General features: G+C 53.7%; 1 protein-coding gene across 1 annotated transcript in view; it reads right to left on the bottom strand.

Annotated features, from left to right (window-relative positions):
• The window catches only part of LOC105186904 (Myocardin-related transcription factor), a 202,892-nt gene that overhangs the window by 69,033 nt on the left and 108,859 nt on the right, over nt 1–25,000 (bottom strand). Inside the window, exons 2-4 of the mRNA XM_025307421.1 lie at nt 13,130–13,230; nt 12,733–13,031; nt 10,407–10,606 (exon numbers count right to left, since the gene is read on the bottom strand). Coding sequence (XP_025163206.1) covers nt 10,407–10,606; nt 12,733–13,031; nt 13,130–13,230 — 600 coding nt within the window. The remainder of the gene's footprint in view (nt 1–10,406; nt 10,607–12,732; nt 13,032–13,129; nt 13,231–25,000) is intronic.

Below are 25,000 nucleotides of genomic sequence, written 5' to 3'. Positions count from 1 at the left end.
CTTTTCGCCGCGAGGTAATGAAATGGTAATAACTACGTTGCGATTCGGGGACGAGGAGCCGCCGCTGCTGCCGCCGCCGCCGCCGTCGCCGCCGTCGCCGCCGCCGCCGCCGCCGCCGCCGCCGCCGCCATCGTCGTCATTACGCCGCTAATGTGGGAAATTGTACGCACGGCCGTGGCCGGCAGAAAGAAATCGCCGCTGTCGCATCGGCGTGACGTTTTAAACGTTGAAAAGTGACACGAATTCTAAGTAGCCGGGCGAAAGCGCCTCTCGTTCCAATTCCAACGCGCGGCAATACCTCGAGGAAGGCCCCCGAAGGGTCAACTCGTCGTCATCTCGGATTGCACGAGTAGTGATTAACACGCGGAGGCGGTGAACGAACCGCGTCGACCTGGTCACGCGTCTCGTTTATTATATTTATCGTCGGAGAGACGGCGGGAGAATAAAGTTGCAAAACGTCGCGATCGGGGCACCGGCAAATGTCTTTATCAAATCCCATTAGATACTTCACGCAATTCCACGATATCATTATTATGGAGTTGGATTTCAATTTATTGGGCGTCGGAAATTACTACAATTTAACCGACACCTGTCTTCGCATGATCACAGGTTGTGTCGTCTCTGTCTCGCGGAATTCGCTCCTCTCCGACGGTCTTTCGAACAACGACTGCCCGTTAATTCGGCAATCGTTCCAACACAAGAGCATCGCATCTCGTTTACAATAATAAATATAACGCTCCGCTGGTAACCGGACTAATACACACGGGCAACGAGACAACACACTCGATCTACAGTACGCGACTCAAAGCACACATGACGAGAACACAACCGACATACATCTATACCCGACTAGAAATTTTGATCAGGTTCACCTAACATTGATAAGAAGGACCTGATAGGGTGAATGAAAGGTAATCCTAAGTAAGTCAATCCTTATAATGTCCTAGCGACAGATGAGTAAGGAAGACCTTTATAAGATTATAATGATTGGGTCCACATTAGGACCTTAATGTGCCAACCTAGTGTATGATATAATATGGTTCGGTTAATCAGGTCCTTGTCGGGATCTTATTCATTGTACCTAATATGATTTGCATTATCAAGTTTTAACAAAACAATTTTTGCGTGTCATTTCCAAATATAATGATGTTTGCATTGAAAAAACACTTCAGATCACTTGAATATATTTGTAAAATGCTGTAGAAACTATCCTTTGTTAGCAATCGGTAAATAGTTGTAAAATTAACGTGACATGCAACTTTTCTATTTAACACTACTTTATGTCTTGTCACCTTATGATATTCATTTTATGTTTCTTTTCCGAAACATTGTACAAGCATGCTCAAGCGATCTAAAATATTATTTCATGCAAATATCTTTTTATTTGGAAATGACATGAAAGAATTTTCAGCGTGTCATTTCTTATTTCTAACGTCATCCAATCATCCAATATAGCCGTGACGAGTAATCAGGAGCCATAATTTGAAAAAAAAAAAAAAAAACGTAATAAGGATTCCATAAGGTAACTCAATAAGGACCTGACTATGAATCCTTACTAAGGTCCTGATATCCACGCTGCATTACATAACTTACTAGAACCCGATAATATTACCTTATTGGGACCTCATGTCCAAATGAGGTTAACCTGATCAGGACCATGGGATAAATTTCTAGTCGGGTACTTGTATTCGGATATTCGATTAAATGATTTTCTCAATTCCTACATTATTTCTGTATAAAAATAATTATTCATCTCCTCCTCCCCGCTATCGTTCGTAAAGACTGAAAATTATCAATAAAAGTAACAAGAATAAATATATAAGACAAATACACAACCGAAACGCGTGCGAGCTACAGGATCTTGAAGTCAATTCGACGCGGCCTCCGCTGCCTCGCGAGGACGAGGACGGTGCGAAACACGTCGCGGGAGTCGCGAGCCACACAGCGGACAGTCGGCGCGAGGATCGCGATTTTCAAGCTCGATAATCGCGCGCTCCTCTAGAGCAGCGCATGCGACTCTGCGCGAAGGTTTCCTCGTGCGTTCGAACGCCGCATGCGACACGAACCGAGCGAGTCCCGACGACGAACGGGAGACGCGCTCTCTCCGAGCCGCCGCGGCTTCTCCTCTCAGGTGTACGCGCGCGCGAAAGAGAGAGAGAGAGAGAGAGCCACAGGAGTGTATCTCCTGCGGATAGAAAGGAACGAACGAGACTGCGCGGACGACGGAAGAAGAGGAAGGCCACTGTGCCGCGCGCGAGCGCGTGAGCGCTGACGCGCCGGGATCGGGCCAGGTGGCCGACCGATTATTCGCCGCGACCACAATAGCGTGTGGGCCGCGGAATTGTCCTGCGAGCGAGCGAGCGAGCGAACGAACGTGCACGCGAAGCCTCTTTCCTCCAGCGTCCACGGTGACGAAACGCGGCGCGAGTCGTGAGACTCTCTCGAACCGAGCGAGTCTTCCTAGTTAGACAAAAGCCCAAAGTACTCGCCGTTCCGGCTTCTCGCAGGCTCGGCAGGAAAGTAGGCCGCTGGACGCGGATTCCTCCCGATCAAGACCCATCCACGAGCCGAGCAAGAGCCGCTAATTAACCATTAATTGATCCGCCGGCTTATCAGCGCGATTTCATGGCTCGTACGCGACACGTACGATTCGCTCGTCGTTAACTTTGGAAGGCGAAGTGGCTTCTCCGCGCAATCGCGCGCGCGCACGTCCGCGTTAATTAGCGTCGGCTGGTGTCTTATCGTAGTGACGCGTTACGATACCGTAATCAGCGTGCGGAGATAATTGGTTCGCTGAGACAACGACGACGACGACGACGACGACGGTCGCTCGCGCTCGCGCTCGCGCTCGCGCTCGCGCTCGCGACCGCGTGTCGTTGCGACAACGGCGTGCCGGCAAACAATCGAGCCGGGCGCGTCGCGTCTCCGGGCACGATCGCTCGCGGAAGGAAGAAAGGATGTCCCGTTTAATTCGCTACGCGTGGGCATCGCGCCGGGTATCGATTCCGAAGCGGCGACGGCGGTGGCTGTGGCGATTCACGTTAACACTCGGTCACCGGAGTTCTTTGGCTCAACTTCAGCCCTCTCCTTCGCCCCTCCCCTCCTCCTCCTCCTCCTCCTCCTCCTCCTCCTCTTCCTCCTCGTTCTTTTCCTCCTCGCGGCCGTTCGAGCGACTCAGCCTTGAATACTAAAGAACGTCACTTCCTTCCTCCCGTCAATGTTTTCCGCCGCCCCGCGGCCGTTGAATTTTAATTCACGCCGTCCCATTTCGATGCACGCATTCTTCCGCCGCTGTCGCCGTCGCGATTTCCACGGTCGGATCTTCGCGAAGAATTCGCCAAGCTCGAGCGCGATATCGAGCGGTCGGCGAGAAGCGGCGACGGAACACCATTTCATGCGCTGACTCGTCGCGATTGCCAAGCGCGCTTCGCGCGCGCGCGCGCGCGGTTGGAATTGACGACACGCTTTTTCTGCGTCCTTAAAATTTTACACGCGCAAGTAAAACGTTACTGCCGGCGCGAAAATATACGACGGTCATTCGGCCGATGACGAAATTCGGCTCGCGCTGGCGCGGCGTCAGCGTCGTCGATATTACATTTTTACAGCCGCTCGCGAAAAGAGACAAAATCACGGAGTGCGCACGGCCGTGGCCGCGGCGAGATAATCGGGCCCCGGGATATCGCTGGGAGGGCACGTGGCCGAGGAGCGGACGGCGCGGCGGCGCGGCGTTATAAAACAGCGTGTTACGTGCGTAGGCCGTGCGCGCAACAACCACCGAGTGCGCAGCCAGCCAGGCATACGAGCGTGTGCCTCATTTTTTCCTCGCGCTCGTTCGCTCGCACGCGCTTGCTCGCTCGCTCGCTCGCTCGCGCGCGCTTGATTTTTGCGTCCGCCGCGCTCCGCGTCCGGCGCGCTCGCCGATTTCAATGCGCGCGATACTTTCCGGGGCCGCTCGGGCTCTCCGATTCGACATATCTCGATCCGGTTCGCCCACGAGCGGACCCGGGGCACGACGGTGCGCGTATGAATATGCAACGATAAAGAGCGCGATTTATTTATAAGTATGACGCGGAGATCGATCCCTCGCGACCGCGCGCGCTGCTCGGGGAAAATCGCGCCGCGTCCGGCGCGAGGAAACTGATCATCGAACGGCTCGATTGAAGGGGACAGTTTTTCGGGGACCGCTCTTTGCAAATTTCTCAGAGTGAAATCTCTCACGAGTGGTGATTCTCGCGAAGCGAGAACGGAAATATGAGCGCTCGCGAAACCACAAGAGCCGCGAAACCACTCGAGCCGTAGGGTGGGTTTTTACTTCGCACACGAGTAAATTCAGTCGCTTGAAGTGAATTTGTCCCCGGGACGGGTGGAAAAGGTCGCATCCACTGCTCGATTTCGAGTGAAAATACTCACTCGACGATTCAGAGTGGAAGATTGCGCTCTGTGCGAGCGAGAAGTCTCTGGAATGTTTGTGCCGTTTTACTTGCCGGGCGCAATTTCGCTCGAAGAGATTCAGAGAGCAGCCGACGATCTTACCGGGACAAGGAAGAGAAATAAAAAAAGAGGAGAAAGACGGAAAGAGAAGGGGAGAGAGAGAGAGAGAGAGAGAGAGAGAGAGAGAGAGAGAGAGAGAGAGAGAATATATCGAAGGAAAGCGAAAGACGGAAAAAGGCGCACTGGCGGCATCGAGCCCGAGTTGACAATTCAATTTCGTTTACTTCCGCTTCGTCGCGCGACTTTGCGAAGTGCGAGACCAGCGACCGCCGAAATGAAGGAGTCTCCGGATAAGATCCCGCGCGGATGAGAAATTCCTCGGATGCCACGTCGTAATTAATTAAGCCGCGGAATGAAGAAGGCCGGTGGTCGTTAAAATCGTTCGCGCGAGCCGCGCGATTTCGCGGCGAGAATTCGCGGACGGGATACGCTCCGGAGGGTTGCAAGATCAACTGCGAGCGAACTGGGTTAACTTCGGCGACGCGAGCGCGCGTGTCCTCAGGGCCGACTTGCGTTAACGACCGTAAACGCCGCCTCGTCGCTTGCCGCTGCCGGGTCGCTTTTACGGCCCGGCAAAAGCCGAAAGTTACGATCCTGCTTTTCATTTAATTAATTTCACCGCCGCCGTCGCCGTCGTCATCACCGACGACAACGACGTCGTCGTCGGCGACGGCGACGGCCGCCCTCGAAAATCGGCCGATTGTGCCTTTATTGCGTGCACGAGCCGACGATGAAAAACGCGGTTTTCGCAGTCGCGGTAATTGGCCGCCGCTCTCGGACTTTTCAAAGTGGGACCAACGAGCGCGGTCATATAATTAAATCCGGTAAAGGCGCGCCGGGTTGACCGGCAAACCCGGTTGAGAGACTCGCCGGTAATGCCGCCGCGCGTGTTTCGGCGTTTAGAGGAAAAAACGCGAACGCGCGGCGGGAACGAACGTGTGCCGTATGACGTTCGCACGCGCGCGCGCGCGCGTGCGTGAGACGGAGAACGACGGAGAAGGAAAGACCGGAGAGAATTCGTCCAGGAGAGATAATCGCCGTTCGCCCTCGCGTGTTAGCTCGTCCTGCGGGATCAAAAGTGTCGACACGTAAATATGTGAGACGTCGGACAGAGCCGATTCGCTCCGTCAATGCGAGGAAGGGCCATCGGTCGAGAAAGAAAAAAAGAAAAAAAAAAAGAAAAAAAAGCGGACGATCCCGCATTCCAAGGGCACGCGCCGACGAGCACATTCGTCTAATCTCCGTGCGATGTTGACACGTGAGAGAGGCAATCGGAGGGGCCAAATTAAAAATGACCACAAACGTTCGCGCTCGCGCGCGTTATGAGCACACAGAGAGAGGGAGAGAGAGAGAGAGAGAGAGAGAGAGAGAGAGAGAGAGAGAGAGAGAGAGAGAGAGAGAGAGAGAGAGAGAGCCTGCGGCACCGCGCGCGCGCGCACCAGCCGCGTATAAAATCCCCAGTCATATAAATCGTCGCGCGACACGATGTCTTATCTTAATAACGCATTTTTCTTCGGTATACTACCCGCTGCTACGGCCGTCGGCCGTATATCGTCGCCTTGATAAATGCAACGGTGCGAAGGTCGCGGTAGCGCCATGCCACGAAGCGAGGCGCGTCGGTGAGAAAGTCTCTCTTTCTCTCTCGCTCGTTCTCTAAGACGCTCGCCTGAAATATACTCGTCGTTTCGTCGCGTTGATGCTCGTACAGATACGCGCCGATAAGCGTAACGTTCGGCTTGGCCCTCGCCATCGCCGTGCGCGACGCGCGACATTACCGCGGAGAAAGAAAGAGAGAAAGAAAGGGAGCCGGGGTGCTTCCTTAATTACGAAATTGCCGAGGCGCGCCGAGGTACGCGCGCTTGATCGCGACCGCCAATTAGTGCTTGCCGTCTCGAAATTCGTTTCCGCGCGGTGAAAACACGACTCGCGTCGCGCCTATCCGCTTTCCATCGCCTACCAAAACCGCGCGCGTCGTCGTATCGTTCATCGACGGTCGACTTGAAATCGAGGCTCAATAATCCTTCGTCATTTTCCAAAAGAGATTCTCCTGCGCTACGAGCGGATTGCAAATCCGACCGATCAAGCAGAAGGGACGGGGGGAAGCGGCTTGAACGTTCGCAAATGATCATTTAGGACACGGTGAAATAGCCGCTAATTTATTTTAATTATCCTTGCGAAACAACCTTGAGGACGAGAGACGGGCGAGAGGGGGAAGATTCGCGGTAGTCGTCGAGCGATCGCTCATTGGCAGATCCGTTATTGTCGTCGCTCGACGAAAAAATGCGCGGTGATCTTCGTTAAGACTGGACGAGAGCTGGTCGCGTGGGACGTTTCGTTGATGATGATGTCTCATTAAGCGCGCGGCTTCGCTACCCGAGGTTATCGGTTTAACAGAATGGAAAGGAGAGCCCCCCCTCCCCCCTCCACACTAACAACCGTTCGAAGAGAACCGTCGAACCCGCCGTGCCGAGCGGCGCATAATTCCGACATAATTTTCCATTACGAAACAAGCGCGCAAGTTTGCACGCCGTCGTTTAGGGCGAGATACGCCGACGATAATTAGCTCGGCGTAATCGGCCGGCGTGTTTTCGCCTCTCAAGTGCGCGCGCTACATCCGCGAATGAGCGGTAAGAAATTCATTATACCGCTTTATGACGCCGCGAAATAGAGACGCGATCGGGAGACCAGACATGTCTTTCTCTCTCCCTCTCTCCTTCTCTCTCTCTCTCTCTCTCTCTCTCTCTCTCTCTTTCTGTCGACGTAATTTCTTGGCGAACGTCGCATCCGGAGACGCTCGAAATATAATTTCATTAGCGCGCGAATTTCGTGCTTTAATGTTTTAATGCTCGTCACAGCATTCGGTGTGAGACGTTTACGTAAAAATAGCATAATAGACGTGCCGATAAATATAGCGATGAGAAAGACCCCATTGCATTTCTCCAACTCGGACATAAAATGTATCAATTGTATCTTTGTGCTCATCGAGAATTATCGTTTTATGAGAATTGCCGCGGAGCCAATTAAAAGAAAAGGAGAGAACTCAGTGACGTGAAAACATGTCTCAACGATATTTCCAATTTCCCCCGCGCGCGCGCGCGCGCGCGGCCGGTTCTCCATTATCCGAGATGTCCGTCCCGTGGAGTGTCGAGTTACGCTCGAACCGACGTCAAAGAGAAGCGCAGGAATAACGTTTATCCGACAAGAGAAAGAGAACGAACGGAAGGGCAGGACGGTAGAGGCGCGAGAAGGATTACGATGGATATTCAGTAAAGCCTCAAATCAGCCCGCGCCCTTCTGGCTACGAGAATTTACGATTGTCCACGCGAAAGCGTAGGTAATCGCCGATGATATCACCGTTATAAATAGGCACACGCCTCCTGTCTCTCCGCGTATATGCGTGCGTACACGCGCGCGCGCACACACACGCTCGCACACGCGAATCGGCACCTACTTGTCCGCACGAATGCCCGGCGACGGCTGCCTCTTTCCCGTAGACCGCCACGCGCGCGCACGCACGCACGCACGCACGCACGCACGCACACACACACACAGGTGATCGGGCGAGGTATCGGGCTTGAAATTCGCGTTCGCCGAACTTCTCGCGAGTCTCAACTCGGCGAGAATGTCGAAAAATTGTCGCGAGAACTCGTTGCCCCGATCCGCTCGTCGAGTTCGTTCGCACATTATTCCACGTCCTTTTCTAACACAAGCGAGAGCCTAACTTCGATATCAAGTCGCCCAGACGTTCTACATATGCGAAAATATTCGCAGACTTTCCAACTGTGTACGCCTTTCTCGTGCGCGCGCGCGCGCGCGCGCGATTCCCCGGAGTTTTCGACACGTTCGCGTCCGATTTCAGGAGACGTGAGTCGCGCCATTGTCGATGTCCACGGACCACCACCACGGAGGTGACACATGGTCGTCGCAGTTGTTTCAGGTGCGCACGTAAAAGCGGTACATGCACATTGTTCAAGCGGCAGTACACACGTGCCGCTGCTGCTGCTGCTGCTGCTGCGCGCGTTCTCGTCGCACGGCCGGCCGTGCGCGTCCTTCGCGCAGGCCGTGAAGGGAGAGCGTCTCGACTGGCCGATGGCAAGAAGTAATTACGGAAAAAGGCGACCGATAAACGCGACAAAGTGACGTTCTAAAGACCGCGCGCGCGCGCGCGCGCGCGACGGCCCGGGATTTTAATGAGGACTCGGCGAATCGACGTGCGTCGCACACACCGGGCGGAAAAAGCGCTCGGCGCGCGAACGCTTGCGGCGCGTAGCTTCTCGACACTTTCGAAAGCCGGTGTATCGATATGTGCCTCCTCGATCGTCGGGCTCGTCCTCCTTCGACGCTCGGATTTGAAGAATTGCGAAGGGAAACCGCGCAGGGACCGCATTGTCGCGTGTTTCTCGCGCTGCGCTTCCTTCGAAGCGACGCGGAGAAAACGGTGGGAAGATTCCACGAATTCTCGCTCATTATCGGCTGAGACATAATCGCGTCCACCGCCATTATTTTCGTCTGTCGTTGAGCGAGAAAGGAGGAGAGCAAAGGGAAACACTAGAGAGGAAAGAACCGAGAAAGCTCGTGGGTCGAAGACGAGAGCGAGCATCGGCCGCGTCCGATACTTCTCCTCCTATCCCGCTCGTGGGAAGTCGCGCGTTCCGAATACAAAACGGGGAACGATCGGCGGCCGATTACCGGCGCCGCCGGCAGTGGCGGGGCTTTCGTAGTGGTAGCAGCGCGCGCTAGCGGAAGTGGCGAATGGTCCGGAGAGCTGCACTTTGCGCGGCGATAAAAGCTCCGCCGCGCGCGCACTTGTTGCCGTATAGAAAAAATCGCCGCGGATCCCGAATCGATAAGCGCGCGAGCCGCGGCACCGGCGCGGTGCTCTCGCGCGCGCCGCTCGGCGCCGTGCCGAATAACGAGCGGATGATTACAGTCGCGGTGGGCAGATAATGGCGAGGCCCGACAATGTTAAAAAGAGCCTTCTCTCCGCCGCGCCGTGTTCCCTCGATTACAGGCGCCTTCGCGCGGAAGGATGCTCCCTTCCGCGCCGCGAAGATGCGGCTCGCGCGCGGGGCACCACGACGGCTCGCGAGTATGTGTGTGTGTGTGTGCGTGTGCGTGTGCGTGCGTAACTGCAACGACGCGCGTTACGGCGACGCGCCGCATAATAATCGCGAATCCGCGCGCGCTCGCGCGATTATTCGATCGGAAGCGCAAGTCGTCGGACCGTTAGGTCGCTCTGTTCATTGTTTATTCCGGGCGACGGCGAGGAGCCCGACGCTTCCGTCTCCGCGGCACGGCGCGGCGGGCTGGATGGAGCGCGAGAAACGGTGACGTGTGATTAAAGTGGAGCTATGCGCGGAGGAGCGAGCCGACCGGATCTTAAAATATACACGGAGTTATCCCGGGAGCGTGCCTAATACCTTTTCTCCCTTATTTCGACGCCCGACGCCGATATAACTTGACCTAATGCTCGAGAGACGTGATATACCCGCACAATGGAAACTATTACAATACAAATTCTTTCCTTCCGAACCAGGTAAAAATAAATCAAGAAACAGACAAAAGGAAACGTCATAAGAAGGGATTCGCGGAAAATTATTGATTTTTCTTAATCACCCTTCGAATGGGTCGATCGTCAAGCACGGAGGATTCTCGGGCTCGTGACGCTTTTCGTCGACGAGAGGACGGCCGACATTTCTTTCTCGACGGATCTCGCGCGTACGCAACGCGCAACATGAGATCGCTCGAGATGTCAATCGAGCCTGAGGGAAAATTCCAACAGGCCGGGCCTGACGCGGTCGACGATAAATCAAGAGCGAGCGAGCGGACAGGCGAATCCGTCTCGAAAATCTCTACCGACAGGCACGGGGCCGGATCAATATTTCCGGCGGTAAGTGAAAGATGCGTGTACTCACATTCTTTGTTGCGGTCCATGGCGTGCTGGAGCGGTGAATCGTCGACCTCCGCCTTCGGCGGCGACTGATTGCCCTCGGCCATCTCCGATCCCGATCCTGGAACACCGGCGGCGGCCTTCCTGCCCGCGACAACGCTGTCCGCCGCTGCTTTATCCTGCTGCGGCGATGACTTTGTCCCTTTCTTGCCGTTTCCAGCGTCCCTGCAAGAGCAAAACGTCGCGTTTTGCGGATTAAACTTTCATACTCGTCGTCGCGTCGCGCCGCGTCGCCTCGCGGGCGCTTTCCGGCGAGACGACGATCGGAGGATGAGGAGGAAGAGTGAGCCCCGCCGGCGATCGGAGCGAGTGTCAATCGCAACCCGGGGTCCTTGTAAACGCGCCGAGGCATGTTTTTGTCGCGGATGACGGAATGACGGATCAATCAATCGACACTCAGCACGACGTTTTCATCAGAAAGCGTCGGAAACGGCCGCTCTTCCTCTCTCCCCGCAAGTCTCCGTCCGAGCAAGAAACGTCCGCGTCTGAACGACCGCGCGGAAGGAAAATTTATGTCCCGAGCACGCTCGCGAGTTCGCGCGAATTCGCATCACGGTCTTAAATTGAAACCGCGATATCGAGCGGCGAAGGAGACGAGGCGCGCCAAAGAATCGCGAGGAATGACGTTTATCGGACGCGTTTCTCTATCGTCGCGGCGCCTGCTTGTCGAATATAATTTCCCGTCGACTCGTTTCCCTAATAACGTGAGCACCGTGTGAAATAACCGCGGCGTAAATATCGTGCGAAATGACCGCGATATTAGCATAATATGTCGCAATGACTTTGGCCAGAGGACAAAGAAAAAGGGTAAAGAGCTAGAGAGAATAAACCTCGTGTCGCGATCCTCTGCGACGAAAGGGTAAAACTAACAGTTTCGGTCGCGCCGAGGGGTGAAAACGTTTATCCGCATACAGACGCAGCGATCGGCCACCGATCGTCGTCGTCGAAATGTCACACAGCAGATTCGGCTCATCCTCGAAAAGTTCAGAGAAAATTGCGCGAGCGCGAGTCCGCTCGGCTCCGAGAAGAAGGAAGAGGAGGAGGAGGAGGAGGGGGGGGGCAAGGAAAGTGGCGAGCCGATTAAAGATCTCGAAGAGCGTCGAGGCAACGATCCACGAGGTAGTTTAAGATCCCGAGGGGAAAGTTCCGAGAAAAGATTACTCGTCACAGCTGGAGATAGGAAGCCGGTCGTTAAGAGCGTTTATATTCTCGCGTAACGATTACCACGCGGCGCTGATACTAAATTGCGGGTTAATCGTCCGCTTCGGCCGGCGCGGCCCTAGCCCCGCGATCTCGCAACGCCGCAGCGACGGATTAAGGCGCTAAGAGGCCCAAGGACCGCGAGAGCACGCGGGGACTTCGATCTCGAAGTCACCTCGCCTCGAGCGCCGTGAAAAAAATTTCACAGGTCGCTCACAGCTTCGATGTTCCGTCGTTGCGAGCAAGCGTTATCGTAAAATACTGAGCGACTGCGGAAATGCAGGAAGAAATAATCAGCGAGACTTCGAGCGGCGACGATTTCCGTCCGAGAAAGATACCGATAAATTCAACAAAATTAAACTAAATGGACAAAACATCAATATGGATAAATTTAAATCAGAAACTGGGCGGAGTTGGACGAAAAGATTTCTAAACGGATCCATTCGACTGAACATCGTCGTGGATTAAATTAGACAACACCGAGTCGACATTTCTTGCACTTCGAAGGATAATGGCGAGTTTCCAAGGTTCCGAGAGCCATCCGAGTCCTCGTGGGGGCCTTATCCGCCTAACGCGAGCCCGTCATCTCGCTTCTCGCAAGTTATTTTGCAAGGTCGCCGGCGCCACGCTCCGCGCGTCGCGGATTAATAGAAATAATGTCCCGCGCGGTAATGACGCGGGCGCGATGCGACAAAACGTTAGGGTGGAGCCAGACGGAGCTTGTTAAAATAATCGAGGCAGGTGCCGAGCGACGACGCGTCTATTTTTCGATCGCGATAACGCCTGCCGCGATCGGCAACGCGCTTGTCTCGTGCACTTTGTCTCCTTCTATTTATATGCTGCGCGAACGCGAACATATAATATACATACCGGTTATTGCCGTTGAGAGCCGGTAGAAAGTGATAACGCGTACCGCGAGAATATTCTCCTCTCGAGCGTTTTCGTTATTTCACGAGGTTTTATTAATATTCCGGATAGGTATAACCTCTCTCTCCCTCTCTTTCTCCTTCTTTCTCACTCGCTGTGTTTCTCTCTCTCTCTCTCTCTCTCTCTCTCTTTACCGTCGCGGTGCGGCATGCAAATTGTCTCACCTCTGGTCCTTGGCGTCGCGCTTAGGGTCCTTCCTGTCCCGGTCCTTATCCTTGTGGCCGTCCGACTTTTTCGTCTTGGACTTCGGCTTGGCGACTTCGCCCTTGGCGACCTTGTGCTCGCCGCCGCCGCCGCCGCCGCCGCCGCCGCCGCTGCTGCTAACGACGACCACGGTGGCGCTGTCGCTGCAGGATTGCGCGCCGGAAGTGCTCGAGGACGTGGAGGAGGAGGAAGAGGAGGAGGAGGAAGAGGAGGAGGACGACGACGAAGACGACGTCGATGCTCGGCTGTTGGTGTAATCCTGCAATGAGAAGAGCGTGTCTTGTTATCTCGGGTTCCTTCAGCGAAATGGACAGGTGGGGCCGCGATAAGCGAGCGGAGTGCAGCCGAGGTGCTCACCTTAAACCACTCCGGATAGATCGCGCTGATGGTGTCCAGAAGATCTTGGTCGAGCTGAATCCTCCAGAACGGGGAGCCGCTGTCCAACCTGTGGCCAGACTCTGAAATTGGAGCGAGAAAAAAAGACTTAGCAGCTTAATGTAACTCGCGAAGTACGCACATGTGATTAATCAAAGTGCAATCTTACTTGTAAATAAATATATTATTCACGAAAAGCTTATTATCGATAAAACTCTCGCAATCAGTAAAAAAGAAAGAGCTGATCGCGTGACATTTATAAATAGAATTCTTTATATCGCGAGAAACCTCGTTAGTTTATAATGAGACTTTCCTAATATCAAAACTCCAGTTCTTCCAGTTCTTTCCTTTTTAGAACACCAATGTCCTATCCGAGTGAAAAGTCAATTGAGACATTGTTAAATTACACCGTTCGGGAAATCATCGTGTCGCTCGCTGGGTGGAATAACCGCATTTTTCTCAAACTTGAAGAAGAAGAGCAAGTCCCCTTCTGCCGCGTAATCATTTAATCTCTAACCCCGATATTCGGCATCTCCGACGTCACGTCATCGCGGACAAGCAGGATTTAGAATGTGCAAGTTTCGAAGTCGGAGCGCGCGAAGGATCGCGAGTCAGGGTCCTTAAGAGTCATTCCCGCCGCATAAGAGCTAATAGTACCTCATGAGCGATACGCCCAAAGGCGTATCAAAACCCCGCGGAATGCCGGCCCCGTCGTTTCTTTCGCGCATTCCGAGGGATTCCCTGCCTAATTTAAACGTTCGCCCGTACCGGTCGCGATCGAGGGGATCACCCGGTGGGACCTCGGAGAGACGGAGGACGACGACGACAACTACGTGGACACTCAGGGACCGCGTGGGGACTTTGTATCCTCGCGAGGACGCAGAGGACGAGAATAGGAAGGGAGGAGGGAAAGGAGAAGCCTCTCCTTGTTACGACGACATTCTACGGACGGGCGAGACGCGTGCCCTGCCTCCATGATCGAGGATCGAAGAGCGAGAGACGAAAAAGGAGGACCGTCGTTCCCGAGGGACTTTCGAATACCCCGGCCGCGACAGAAACGCGATTTTTGCGACGCGCCGCGCCGTTAGGGCGAACGCGCTTTCTAAAGCGTAACCACGTCGCGGCTGGCCGGCTGCCCGTGCCTCCGGTTTTACGTAAACCACGCCGGGAACCCGGTAGCGTAATGTCTATTTTGTAACGTGCGCTTGAGCGTGCGTGCGAGCGAGCGAGATACTTCAAGAAGAGAAAAGCAGTTCGACGAACTACAAAGAGAAGAGGAAAATGAGATGTTTGTAATTTCAAGCTCACGTGTGCAGTAGTGAGGGACACGTGGAGGGTTATTTATAACACCGTTATCGTCGCAAGTTACGTGTTTCTTTTGATCAACGACGACTCGGTAACTGCGTTATCGCTTTTCGTCAACGATAATGCGAAATTATTCTCCACAAAAATAATTTCTATTAATTTTATCTTACAAATTATCTTACGAACATTTCTCTGATAAGAGAAAAATTGAGGAAAAAGAACTGCCTGTGATAATTAAGAAACCGAGAAGAAACCAAGGACCCAAAGAGGGAACATTTTAGCCGCAGAAAAACTGAACCGCGAGACTTGCGACCTGTACCTTAAGCAGTTTCCGCAAACGAGCTCCCCGCGATTTCGTATTCCCAAGAGACGCCGGGGTACAGGACGGGATGAGGACGGGAAGGGACAGAAAGAGGGTAGGCGAGCTCGAAGGAAGAAAAGGAAAATCGGAGCGCATCCTGCGCGCGGCGGCGGGAAAAGACGGGGAATTTCACCTTAACCCAATAAATGATCGGCGCGCCGCGGTTACCGCGAGGGAGAGCGGCATAAATGCTCAATCAGTATGCGCGCGCGCGCAGCGGCGGCGGACAATCCGCTGTAAATCACGCGCCGTGAATCATTCGCCGACATAAATCTAGCCGCGGTTCGATCAATACGCTCCTAACCGGTCCGACACATTAGTTAAAGCGCGATGTTAGTCGTCGTCGTCGTCGTCGTCGTCGTCGCCGTTCACAGGACACACACGCGCGTCTCGAAGGGTTCACCCGTGACGTCTGCCCCCCCTCCCCCTCCGTGCTCCGTTCCGCCGGCGAACGGTTCGGGAGAAAAAGTATCGGCGATGTCGATGGCCTAATAGCGGCGACCCGGGGGAATCCACGCGAGAGGACGATACATCATCGGCGAGATCCGCGTCTCCGAGCGTTTATCGGGCCGACCGGAGGACGTCGTCGCGATCTCCCGCTCGGGGTTAACGACACGAATCCGTCGATGTCAACCGTGTGAGCTATTGCCGTTGTTATCAACACGTCCGCCGCCATTCCGCGATCATGTCCGCCGATCATTTCGATGCCCGACTTTGAGTCGGGCAGAAGATACGAGGGTAAACTAATGTTAGTGTGTTGGACGAAAAGTGATATATTCAGGAAAGCTCCGCTGATACGCTGCAACGAGATCAAAGAAAAGGCCCCTTTTTTTCCTCCCGTTTCAACATGTTAAAGTCTACTTGGCACCGTTCTCAAGCGTGAAGCTACGTAAGACGGCGAAATGGTAAAATCACGAAGACGGAGCACGGACGAAGTGCGCGAGTGGAAAATAATGATATTAGGGTAAAAAAGAAGAGATACGCCGAAGGACGCCGTCGACACGAGGACGAGGCCGGCGACGGAAAAGCAAGCATCTCTAATGCGCAGAGCTCAAACCTCCTCTCCCTGTCTCCATCTCCTGCGTTGTCACGGGATATGCGATATATATTCCGCGCGAGAGATCCCGAATACGAAATGCATTCCCCGAGAGCGGCGGCGGCGGCGGCGGCCGTCGAAATTCGGCCGAATAAATCTCGCGCTTCCCTTTCCCCTTTTTTCCGCCCTTCAGGCTCCTCCTCCGCACTCCAGTTGCACGCGCACACGCACACGCATACACGCGCGCGCGCGCTCGAAGGAGCACGTGCGTGTTTCGCTCTAGCGTCTGCCTCGGAGCCTCTGAGTCACTCTCGTCACAGGCCCCGCTGCACCGGTAGCCGCGAAAAACTGCACGCTGCACTTCGGGAATGTCGTCGGCATGTACAGGGTGTTCCCCTTCGGCACGGCCGTTGACGATACGCCCGACAAGAACGGCGCGCGTTAGCGCGAGCGGCTTCGCTTCGCTCGAGTCGCTTCTCCCGGGTTGTTTCTCTCTCTCTCTCTCTCTCTCTCTCTCTCTCTCTCTCTCTCTCTCTCTCCTTCTATCTTCCCTTCCCTCCGTGAGTCTCCTCCTTTTTGCTCGCCATCCCCTTCGTGGAATCAGCGAGGAGCGATCTTCCTCTCGGCCGATGATCGTTACAACTCGCGGAGGAGTATCGCGGTTCGGATCATCCGTCCATCGCTGCCATCATCGCTGCCATCTCGCGGAGCTCGAGAATCAGGCAACCACTGATACGATGATGATTTCGACTCGACAGAATGCCCCTCCGAAGAGAAGAAATGAATGTAAAATGACCCGGTTCCGAGGGACCGGGAAACCGGCACGAAAATTAAGCACGGAAGCTGTCATTGAAGGGACAGGAATGGAAAAGGGAAACCGCAGACTCGGTGTGTGTGTGATGTAGTACCTCGCGTATTAATTCTCAAACGAAAGTACTTCGTCTTCGTGCTTCTTCTTCTTGCAGCACGTGCGAGTTAGCATGCGTAAGATATGATAAATGCGCGACCAAGTGGAGTTATAAGACCGCGGCGGGGGCGGCCGGGCGCGGCACGGGGGAGGAGAATTTAATTTCGTTGCGTTTTATTGTGCTGCTCGAGTTAAACGTGTACGACGAGAGAGAGAGAGAGAGAGAGAGAGAGAGGCGGGCTCGCACGCACGATCAGGCTGGAGAAAGGATTCGGGTGGAAGGCACGAGGAGAGCACGAAGAAAACGGAGAGGAGCCACTTCCCTCTCTCCCTTCCCTTCCTCTCGCTCCCCGCGGGAGGAGGTTCTCTCACAATAGCCGTAAGCTTTGCCGCTCATTAGAGGCGAGGTCGTGGGTCACGTGGAACCGCCGCTTTGTACTTTGTGCCTGTATGTAAGTTACGTACAAACAATATTCCACGCACGGAGATGCTCTTTCCCCCCCGGCTCTCTCTCTCTCTCTCTCTCTCTCTCTCTCTCGTTGCGCCGAAGGATTGTCTTACCGCGGCTGGCTCGCGCCAGATTCGCCCGATCTAGCGGTCGGCGACGCTAATCCGCGTTAGCGATTTTAATCGGAACCGCACGCACATATTACGTCTCACGTATCGCGTCTTCGCGATTTATCATACGCGATCGCGTAACAGAATAGGAGAAAAAAAGAAAGATAGAAATGTAAAGCAGCCTGTCGTTTGTTCATCGCGTGACTGGAACAACCAGATACGCTTATAGTGTACATGGGAAAAAAACAGCTGCCGTAGCTAAAAACTGCGTGTGGTAACTAAATTTTGGTCGTAAAATATGGACAGCTACTATTTTAGCTGCGATAACTATTCCACTTCAGTTGAAAGAGTTTAGCTACTTGATATACTACGATTAGCTACAGTACACATTTTAGTTAGCAGCTATCATCACATGTATTGCATCAATTAATTGTGGCGTGCATTAATTGGGATATATAATTGTATGTATGTATATATTGTAGTTACACAAACACAATTTCAGCAAACTATTATTATACTGTAAGAAATGATGTGTTAAATTTAACATATTTCATGTGTCTCAAATCATCCACTCTCATTTATATATTAATTTAACATATAGCAAATATATTAAAAAGTAACACACATAATATATAAAAAATGAACACAAAAATTTAACATTTGAATGCCGTCAAGAACCACAGTTCGCGTTAAATTGACATACAATGAATGTTACCTCAACTTTGGGAAAAATAATGATCTATGATTTGATGAAATGAAAATGTTAGATTGACATAATCTATGTGTTAAAAACCCAATCTTTACATACCAGAAATGTTATTACATTATACATTTAAAATGTTAAGTTAACACAATCAATGTTATAATGAAGAAAGTAACACATTTTGGTGTTGACTTTAACATATAAAATATGTCATAGCAGGAATTCATGCATTTACATATAAATTGTGTTACTTTAACGCTTGAAAATAGTTAATCTTAATTTAACACAAGAAAGTCTAAGTAACACACAACATCGATATGTTAAATTAACACACGACTGTGTAACAAATTTAACACAAAACTTTCTATACACAAAAAATTTTAACAAAAGTACGAAACGTTTCTAACTACTATGGCTATAGCCATGGTAGCACAGTTTTTATTCTCTGTGTAGACACGATAGCAAACCGTTTTGCTGTGGTTTAAAAATTTATAGTTACGGCAGTTAACACGATTTTAGCAACTCATGATTAGCTATGGTGGCGAACATTTTATTTTCCGCGTAATAAATGCTGTCCACAGCCGTTAACGTAGAGAACCAGGAAAGATTAAGGAATGAATCGCGGAACGTCGTATGCGGCCGGTCTCTCCTTTCATTCTCTCTCCTTCTCTCTCTCTCTCTCTCTCTCTCTCTCTCGCGAGTTGCGCGCGTGTGCAACTTTCCTCAAGGTACGTACACCGTCATCGACGCTCGCGCTCGCGAACACGCGAGCACACAAGGGACGAACCGGTCCCTCTTCCCTCGGTAGTACAAATATTACTGTAAGGACAATAATGACGCGTGAAGCACAAATTAATCGCGGAATGCGCCTTCGGACGTAGGACGCGCGCGTCTGCGGCATCTCGGTTATTTAACATCCCCGCCGGTCGTAAAGTTTTAATTGGAATCGAACGCGGGGCGCGTCGACGCGCGACGAGTCGCGACGGTGGCGACAGTGGGAAGGGAGGAGTCGGGGGGGGGGGGAAAGGTGGGTAGTATCAACGTCCGGGGTCCTCGAAGAATCGCTCTAACGAGTACTCGCGCGCGTACTCAAGCGACTAATCAACGACACGGCGAAGGTGGCGTCCGCTTCCTCTCTTTCTCTCTCTCCCTCTCTCCCTCTCTCCTCTCTCTCTCTCTCTCTCTCTCTCTCTCTCTCTCTCTCTCTCTCTCTCCCCCCCTCTCGAAGATCCCGGAGCGCGAGGGAGCGCGTCTACTACGGGGTGTCTCTTTGTTCTCGGGCGTCCCACACGACTCGCATTGAACCCCGTACGATTATAAATTGCCCTGAGAGAGGGAGAGCGCGGCTGTGCCTATGCCGCGCATCGCATCGCATCGCATTGCATCGCATCGCACCGCGTCGGCCGGTATGCACTCGGAGGCACGCGAGAGACAACGCACGCACGCATACACACGCGCGGCGGCAGCGGCGGCCGCCGCGCGAAACACGCACGCGGGGAGACTTATTTACCGGACGTACCAGGGCCCACTTAACCCGTAACCCCCGGCTTCGTATATCTTGTCGACAATGCGTACCGATGAATTCAATACTTGCCGTCTCGCCCCCTCAATCCCCATCGACTTCCTCAATAAAATTCGCCCCGAGAAATATGGCGCAGCGACGATGGTAGGTTTCTTAAAGCGCTCTCTTGCTCTTCCGTCTCTCTCTCTCTCTCTCTCTCTCTCTCTCTCTCTCTCTCTCTCTGTTTTTCTGCTTTTTCTCTCTTTTTCCCACGTTGTATTTTCGACGGACGAAGAGCTTTCATGAGGAATCACCCAGTTACCGGGTGATCGAAATCCGCGGGATATTTTTGTGTATTTTTTTACGTGTACACGATGAGATAAAAATGAAGAACTTTCAAGTGCTTGGTGTGTCTGGCCGATCTTTCTCTGCGCAGTCTTTTTTCTCGCTTCGTTCTCTGACCGGGCTTCGGTGTTTCCGATTTTCCCAAAAATTTACCGATCATCAAAATTGCAGCGGAATTATTAGCAGAGAAAAAAATAACTGAAACGAAGAAAAAGATCTCGCAAATTCAAAATAAAGAACTTTCAGCGTCGGGATTAGTGTCTGATTAGTCTCTTTGCGCCGTCCTTATCCACATCGCTCTCTCACAGTTTCCGGCCTCGCGACATATCGCGCGGATACCGGCGGATAAACCACGAGCAATGTGGCAAGTATCAATGATTTATCATATATCACATAATTCTGCCATCTCACGGCCATCCATCGCGCGAAAAGAAGCGCCGGAAGCGCGGACGGACGCTCGTCGTCCCTCGGAGAGCACAGCTCGCTCCGCAGACTCGCGGTCGGGATGAGCCGCGAGCGAGAAGCCGATACCGACGAGTCCGCGGCCGCGCGCGCGCGCGCGTCTCTCCTTCCGCCGGACTTATTTCTTCATCACGCGCTATCTCGGCGATCGCGCGCGTAGGAGGGACGCGAGCAGAGATCTCGTCTCGATCGAGCGCGCGTCCGATCGACCGGAGAGCGCTACCGATCCCCGCCGACGGATCAACGATACCATTGAGCGGCGCGATTTCTCCTTGGCGAAGGTAGCGCGAGCGTGCGCGCGCGCGCGATGATGGATCGTGGGTGGACGCGAGCGACCGAGAGGTGATCGCACGCACGGAAGGACTGCGAGTCGAGGGGCACGCGTTTGTTCGCTCTTAGGGCTCCGTACGCCGCGCATCGACATCGTCGTCGTCGTCGTCGTCGTCGTCGTCGTAACGGCCGGTGAAAGTCTCGTTCTCGGTCGCGCAGGATGATTGATGTCGTTGGCGCAGCCTGCTCCGCCGCGCCGCGGCCGGACAACAAACCTCCCTTCACTTTGTCGCCGACACGAATTTCGTTTCGTCGGGGTTTATCGATCGGACCTGCCGCGCGCGCACGGCGGCTACGCGTAACAGGTACGTTGCCGTCTCGGGGTCATGAGCGCCACGCGGGCGAGGTAAGGCGAGAGCAGAATTCCCAAACGAATCGTCCTATTGACGTGTCTCGAGGTCGCTGTACAAACCGCCGAACAAATCTCGTCGCTGTGCGAATTTTCCCGATATCGCCATACCGCGGCGCGGCGCCCTTCGTATCCGCGACGAGAGACCCCGCGTCTCTATAATCGACCAACGAGTGTCCTGCACTTGGCTCGCCGAGTATATAGTTGGGAATGACATCATCGACAATCTCCAGCATACACCTAGCGCGTAATCGGTGGGCGAAGGCGTATCAGCTGTGTGTCGTATCTTATTTCCGTCTTATTCCCTTATACCATCTCGAGCTCTCACCGACTCGAGCGATCGGCGAGCGGCTGAGACAGCGGAGGGACAGGAGGGAGAGCGGTTTGGTTCTCTCGTCGGTAGGGTTGGAGAGAGAAGGCGAGACGAAGGAGAGTGTGAGAAACCGAGAGGAAAAGAGGGAAAAGGACGGGCGGCCAGGGAGCGCAAGCGAGCTGGAAAAGGACGGGGAGAGCTGTCGCGCGCCGCCGTGTGTAGGTCGCGTGTCGGCAGAGCGAGGTGTAACTAGCCAAGCGTGAGATGACGAACAACCTCGTAGCGATTCGCTAATAGCCTGCTACCGGTGGTGATATACCCATCGACTTGTCCCGCGGCATCCTCGCGATATCCAGCGAACGCGCGCGCGAGAGAAAAATCGCCGGCGGACGAGTCGAGAGGCTGGAAGCCTGGGAACGGCGAGAGCGCCAAGTGGAAGAAGACAGAACGCGCGGGACATTCGTCGACGCTGAGAGTCTCCTGCTTCAAAATCGCCAATTGTTCTTATCAATCGTGATCTTCTCCTACAGATACATTTTTTGGAGAAATTACGAGCATATCTCGAGGTCAGGAATAAAACGAGAGCGCAAAGTGGAAAAAGGCAGCGCGTGTGGGACATTCGTCGACGCTGGGAATTTCTTGCTTCGTAATCGCCAATTGTTCTTATCAATCGTGATCTTCTCCTACAGATAAATTTTTTGGAGAAATTACGAGCATATCTCGAGGTCAGGAATAAAACGAGAGCGCAAAGTGGGAAAAGGCAGCGCGCAGAAATTGCTCGGGCGCCCGTCGATGCTGAGAAAACTCTCCGTTTTAAATTCGCGAAATCTTTTTATCGATTTTCACTTTTTCTTGAATAGTATATGTGATTTGATTTTAAAATGTTCGCGAGGAAACTTTCTAATCGTTTCGGCAGAATTTTCTGCAGTAGTTACGATCCGATATAGTCAGACGTGTCTCAAAGGCATCTACGCGATCATTTTGCGAAAGCACCGACACCCTCTCTTTGTCACGTCCTCGCACGCGATTCTCACGTAGCTATTCTCGATAAAATTTCACCGTACACGCGTACGGGTCCCGTAAAGAAGCCTCGCGAATAGCGGAGTATCGTCGCGGGAGCGGGGCGCGGATTGAGCGATAAACGCATTCGCGCGCTACCACGCGAATGCGATCGGACTGAATCCGAATCGGCTCTTCAGCCACCTCCTCCTTCTCCTTCTTCTCCTCCATCTCCCTCTTCTCCATCTCGCGCGAGCGGGATACCCGGACCGCGGCTTTCATAAAAACCACACTACGCTGGTTTCGCGGCGACCCACGCGCGCGAGGTGTGACAAACAGCCTAACGGCGCCTCGATAGCGATCTCGTTTCGGCTTTGCTCTCCTCTCGCCAGCGCCGGGGCTGCAAGATACACGACTTGCGCGAGCGCGCTCGCACCGCCCGAGAACCTTGTACAACACTCTCGTTACGCTCTGCCTTCGTCTTCGATTGCACGTTGCAAATGATAAATGGCAGGATGCGCGCCGAAGTAGTAAAAGCCGGCTTCGGGCTGGAGACCGCCGCCGCGCGCAATAATTTGCTACCGGCTTACCGCGCGCTCACTCACTCTCTCTCTCTCTCTCTCCCTCCCTTTCTCTCTCTCTCTGGACTGTTCGCGCGTCTTTTTCATTAAACTTCCGAAACACCGGCGCCGATACTCTCGTGGCTGTTATCCCGTATATTTACGGTAATTGAGCGGTGTAAGAATCTCGTCGGACGTGGAAAAAAGAAAGAAAGAGAGAGAGAGAGAGAGAGAGAGAGAGAGAGAGAGGAGGGAGAGAAAAGTCATACGGTGGCGGAGAACGCATACTGACCGTTCGCTAATAACCCGCTATCTGCCGGAGTCTCGACGACCGTTTCGCTCGTCTCTTTTCCCGGATAATCCCGGATTCGCAACGGATTAGTAACCGCCGGCGGTCGCGATCGAGCTTCGCGCAATCGTCGGCGCGTACGACGAGCAAGTGCACCGACTTAATGGCGCTAATGACGCGCGACACCATCGCGCGTTCCCTCCGCGTGCGCGCGCTCTTGAAGTCGACATTGTAAATTCTCTATGAATATTCAGCGACGACATTGCGCGATAGATAGATACGTTCCAACCGCGCTCCAAGTGGAACGATAACGCGCGAGCGGCATCCTGCTAATCCCCTTTTTGGCCCATCTCGCTTGATCCTGTGACTTGAAAACCGCTTCGCCTCGTTTCGCGGCAATTAACAACGACCGGCCAGCCGGTCAGGAAAGAAACTTTAACGAGCTCGAGTGTTCGAGCGATAATCACGCCGCTAATTGAAATCAAAACATCCCACCCCGTCCCACTGGCTCCGCAGGAATTACTCGCGTATTCGCGGAGAACGACAGCCTCCTCCTCCTCCTCCTCCTCCTCCTCCTCCAGCGTGGATTTTTTTTTCCTACACCCGGTAGATGCGCGTCAGGCCGACGCACGAGATGGGGCTCTCTCTTACGGGGGTGGCATGCGTGCTGTTGACCCGGCGCGGACCGGTTCGGGTCACGCTTCTTTTTTCTGCCTTCTCTCATCGGGGCTTTTTTTACTCGCCCCTTCTGCCCTCTCCTCTCCCTCGCGCCGCGCCGCGCCGCGCTGCGGCCCGTTCCGCTCTCCTCCGCGGATCTTGGCAGATATAGCCAGATGTGACGTCACGCGAGGAGGCGTGATAGGCCATGCGCGCATGCATGTGTGGGCCCACGCGTGTGCTCCAGGTGTGTGTACCTGCCTCGCGAAACCCATCGAGTCCGTGTCTAGAGTCGCGCTGGGAGCACGATCTTCCGGCGTTCGACGACGACGACGGTGATGAGAGCAGATCGACGAGCCGAAATTACGCGATTTCGAGTCTCGCCGGCCGGGACGCGAACACTCCCCGCGAATTCTCAATTAACATCCCGGCGGACCGCGAAGAAAGACATCGCAACAACCGGCCGAGCAACCAGCGATCGCCGTGGAGACATAATTAGCAGGGACGGCGGAGGGGGAATAAGAGGAAAGACGGCGAGGGAAAAAGTTTCAGCGCGCGCTTGTGATACGAGCGCGGTAATCGCCGTGAGCGCGTAAGAAAGAACCCGGCCGATAATCGATATTGACACGAGTCTGAGAAGCGAGCGGTCGGGGAAGCGGACGGCGCGGCGATATAAAATTGCTAATTTTATATCCTCCTCCGAGGATCTCCTCGCGACAGCGCGCCGCGGATAAGAAGTGGCTAATTAATCATTCCGACGTATCCGCCGGTTCCGTCGTTAAAACCGCCATCGGGGGCGATCCTTTCTTCGGCGAAGCTGCGCCTTCCACGAAGAACGCGCCGTTCCCCGGATATTCGCTGTGAACTCGGAACGATCGGAGAGCGGGGGGGGGGGGAGTAGCAGCCGCGGAAGACGGATGGGGATCGATCGCGAGGCACGCATAGAGCACGGGAAGAAAGACCGGCATGCGAGCGCGCTGAATTTCGACGTTCCGCGAAGCAAACGGGAGTCGAGCGGGGTAACGTCGAGGGAAACGTCAGAGAAATCGGCCCGCGGAATCGACGGCACGAATCGGCTCTCTCGAGACGAGCGTCTCACAAACGCGTAACAACGTTAGAGAACCGCCGAGCTGTGGAAAATGATCGATCTGTAATTTCTTGCAAACAATTACTCGAGT

Source organism: Harpegnathos saltator, unplaced genomic scaffold (assembly GCF_003227715.2).
Source record: "Harpegnathos saltator strain DR-91 unplaced genomic scaffold, Hsal_v8.6 scaffold86, whole genome shotgun sequence".
Classification (NCBI taxonomy): domain Eukaryota; kingdom Metazoa; phylum Arthropoda; class Insecta; order Hymenoptera; family Formicidae; genus Harpegnathos; species Harpegnathos saltator.
Note: the sequence above shows the minus strand (reverse complement) of the source record. Positions and strands in the feature narration are given on the sequence as shown.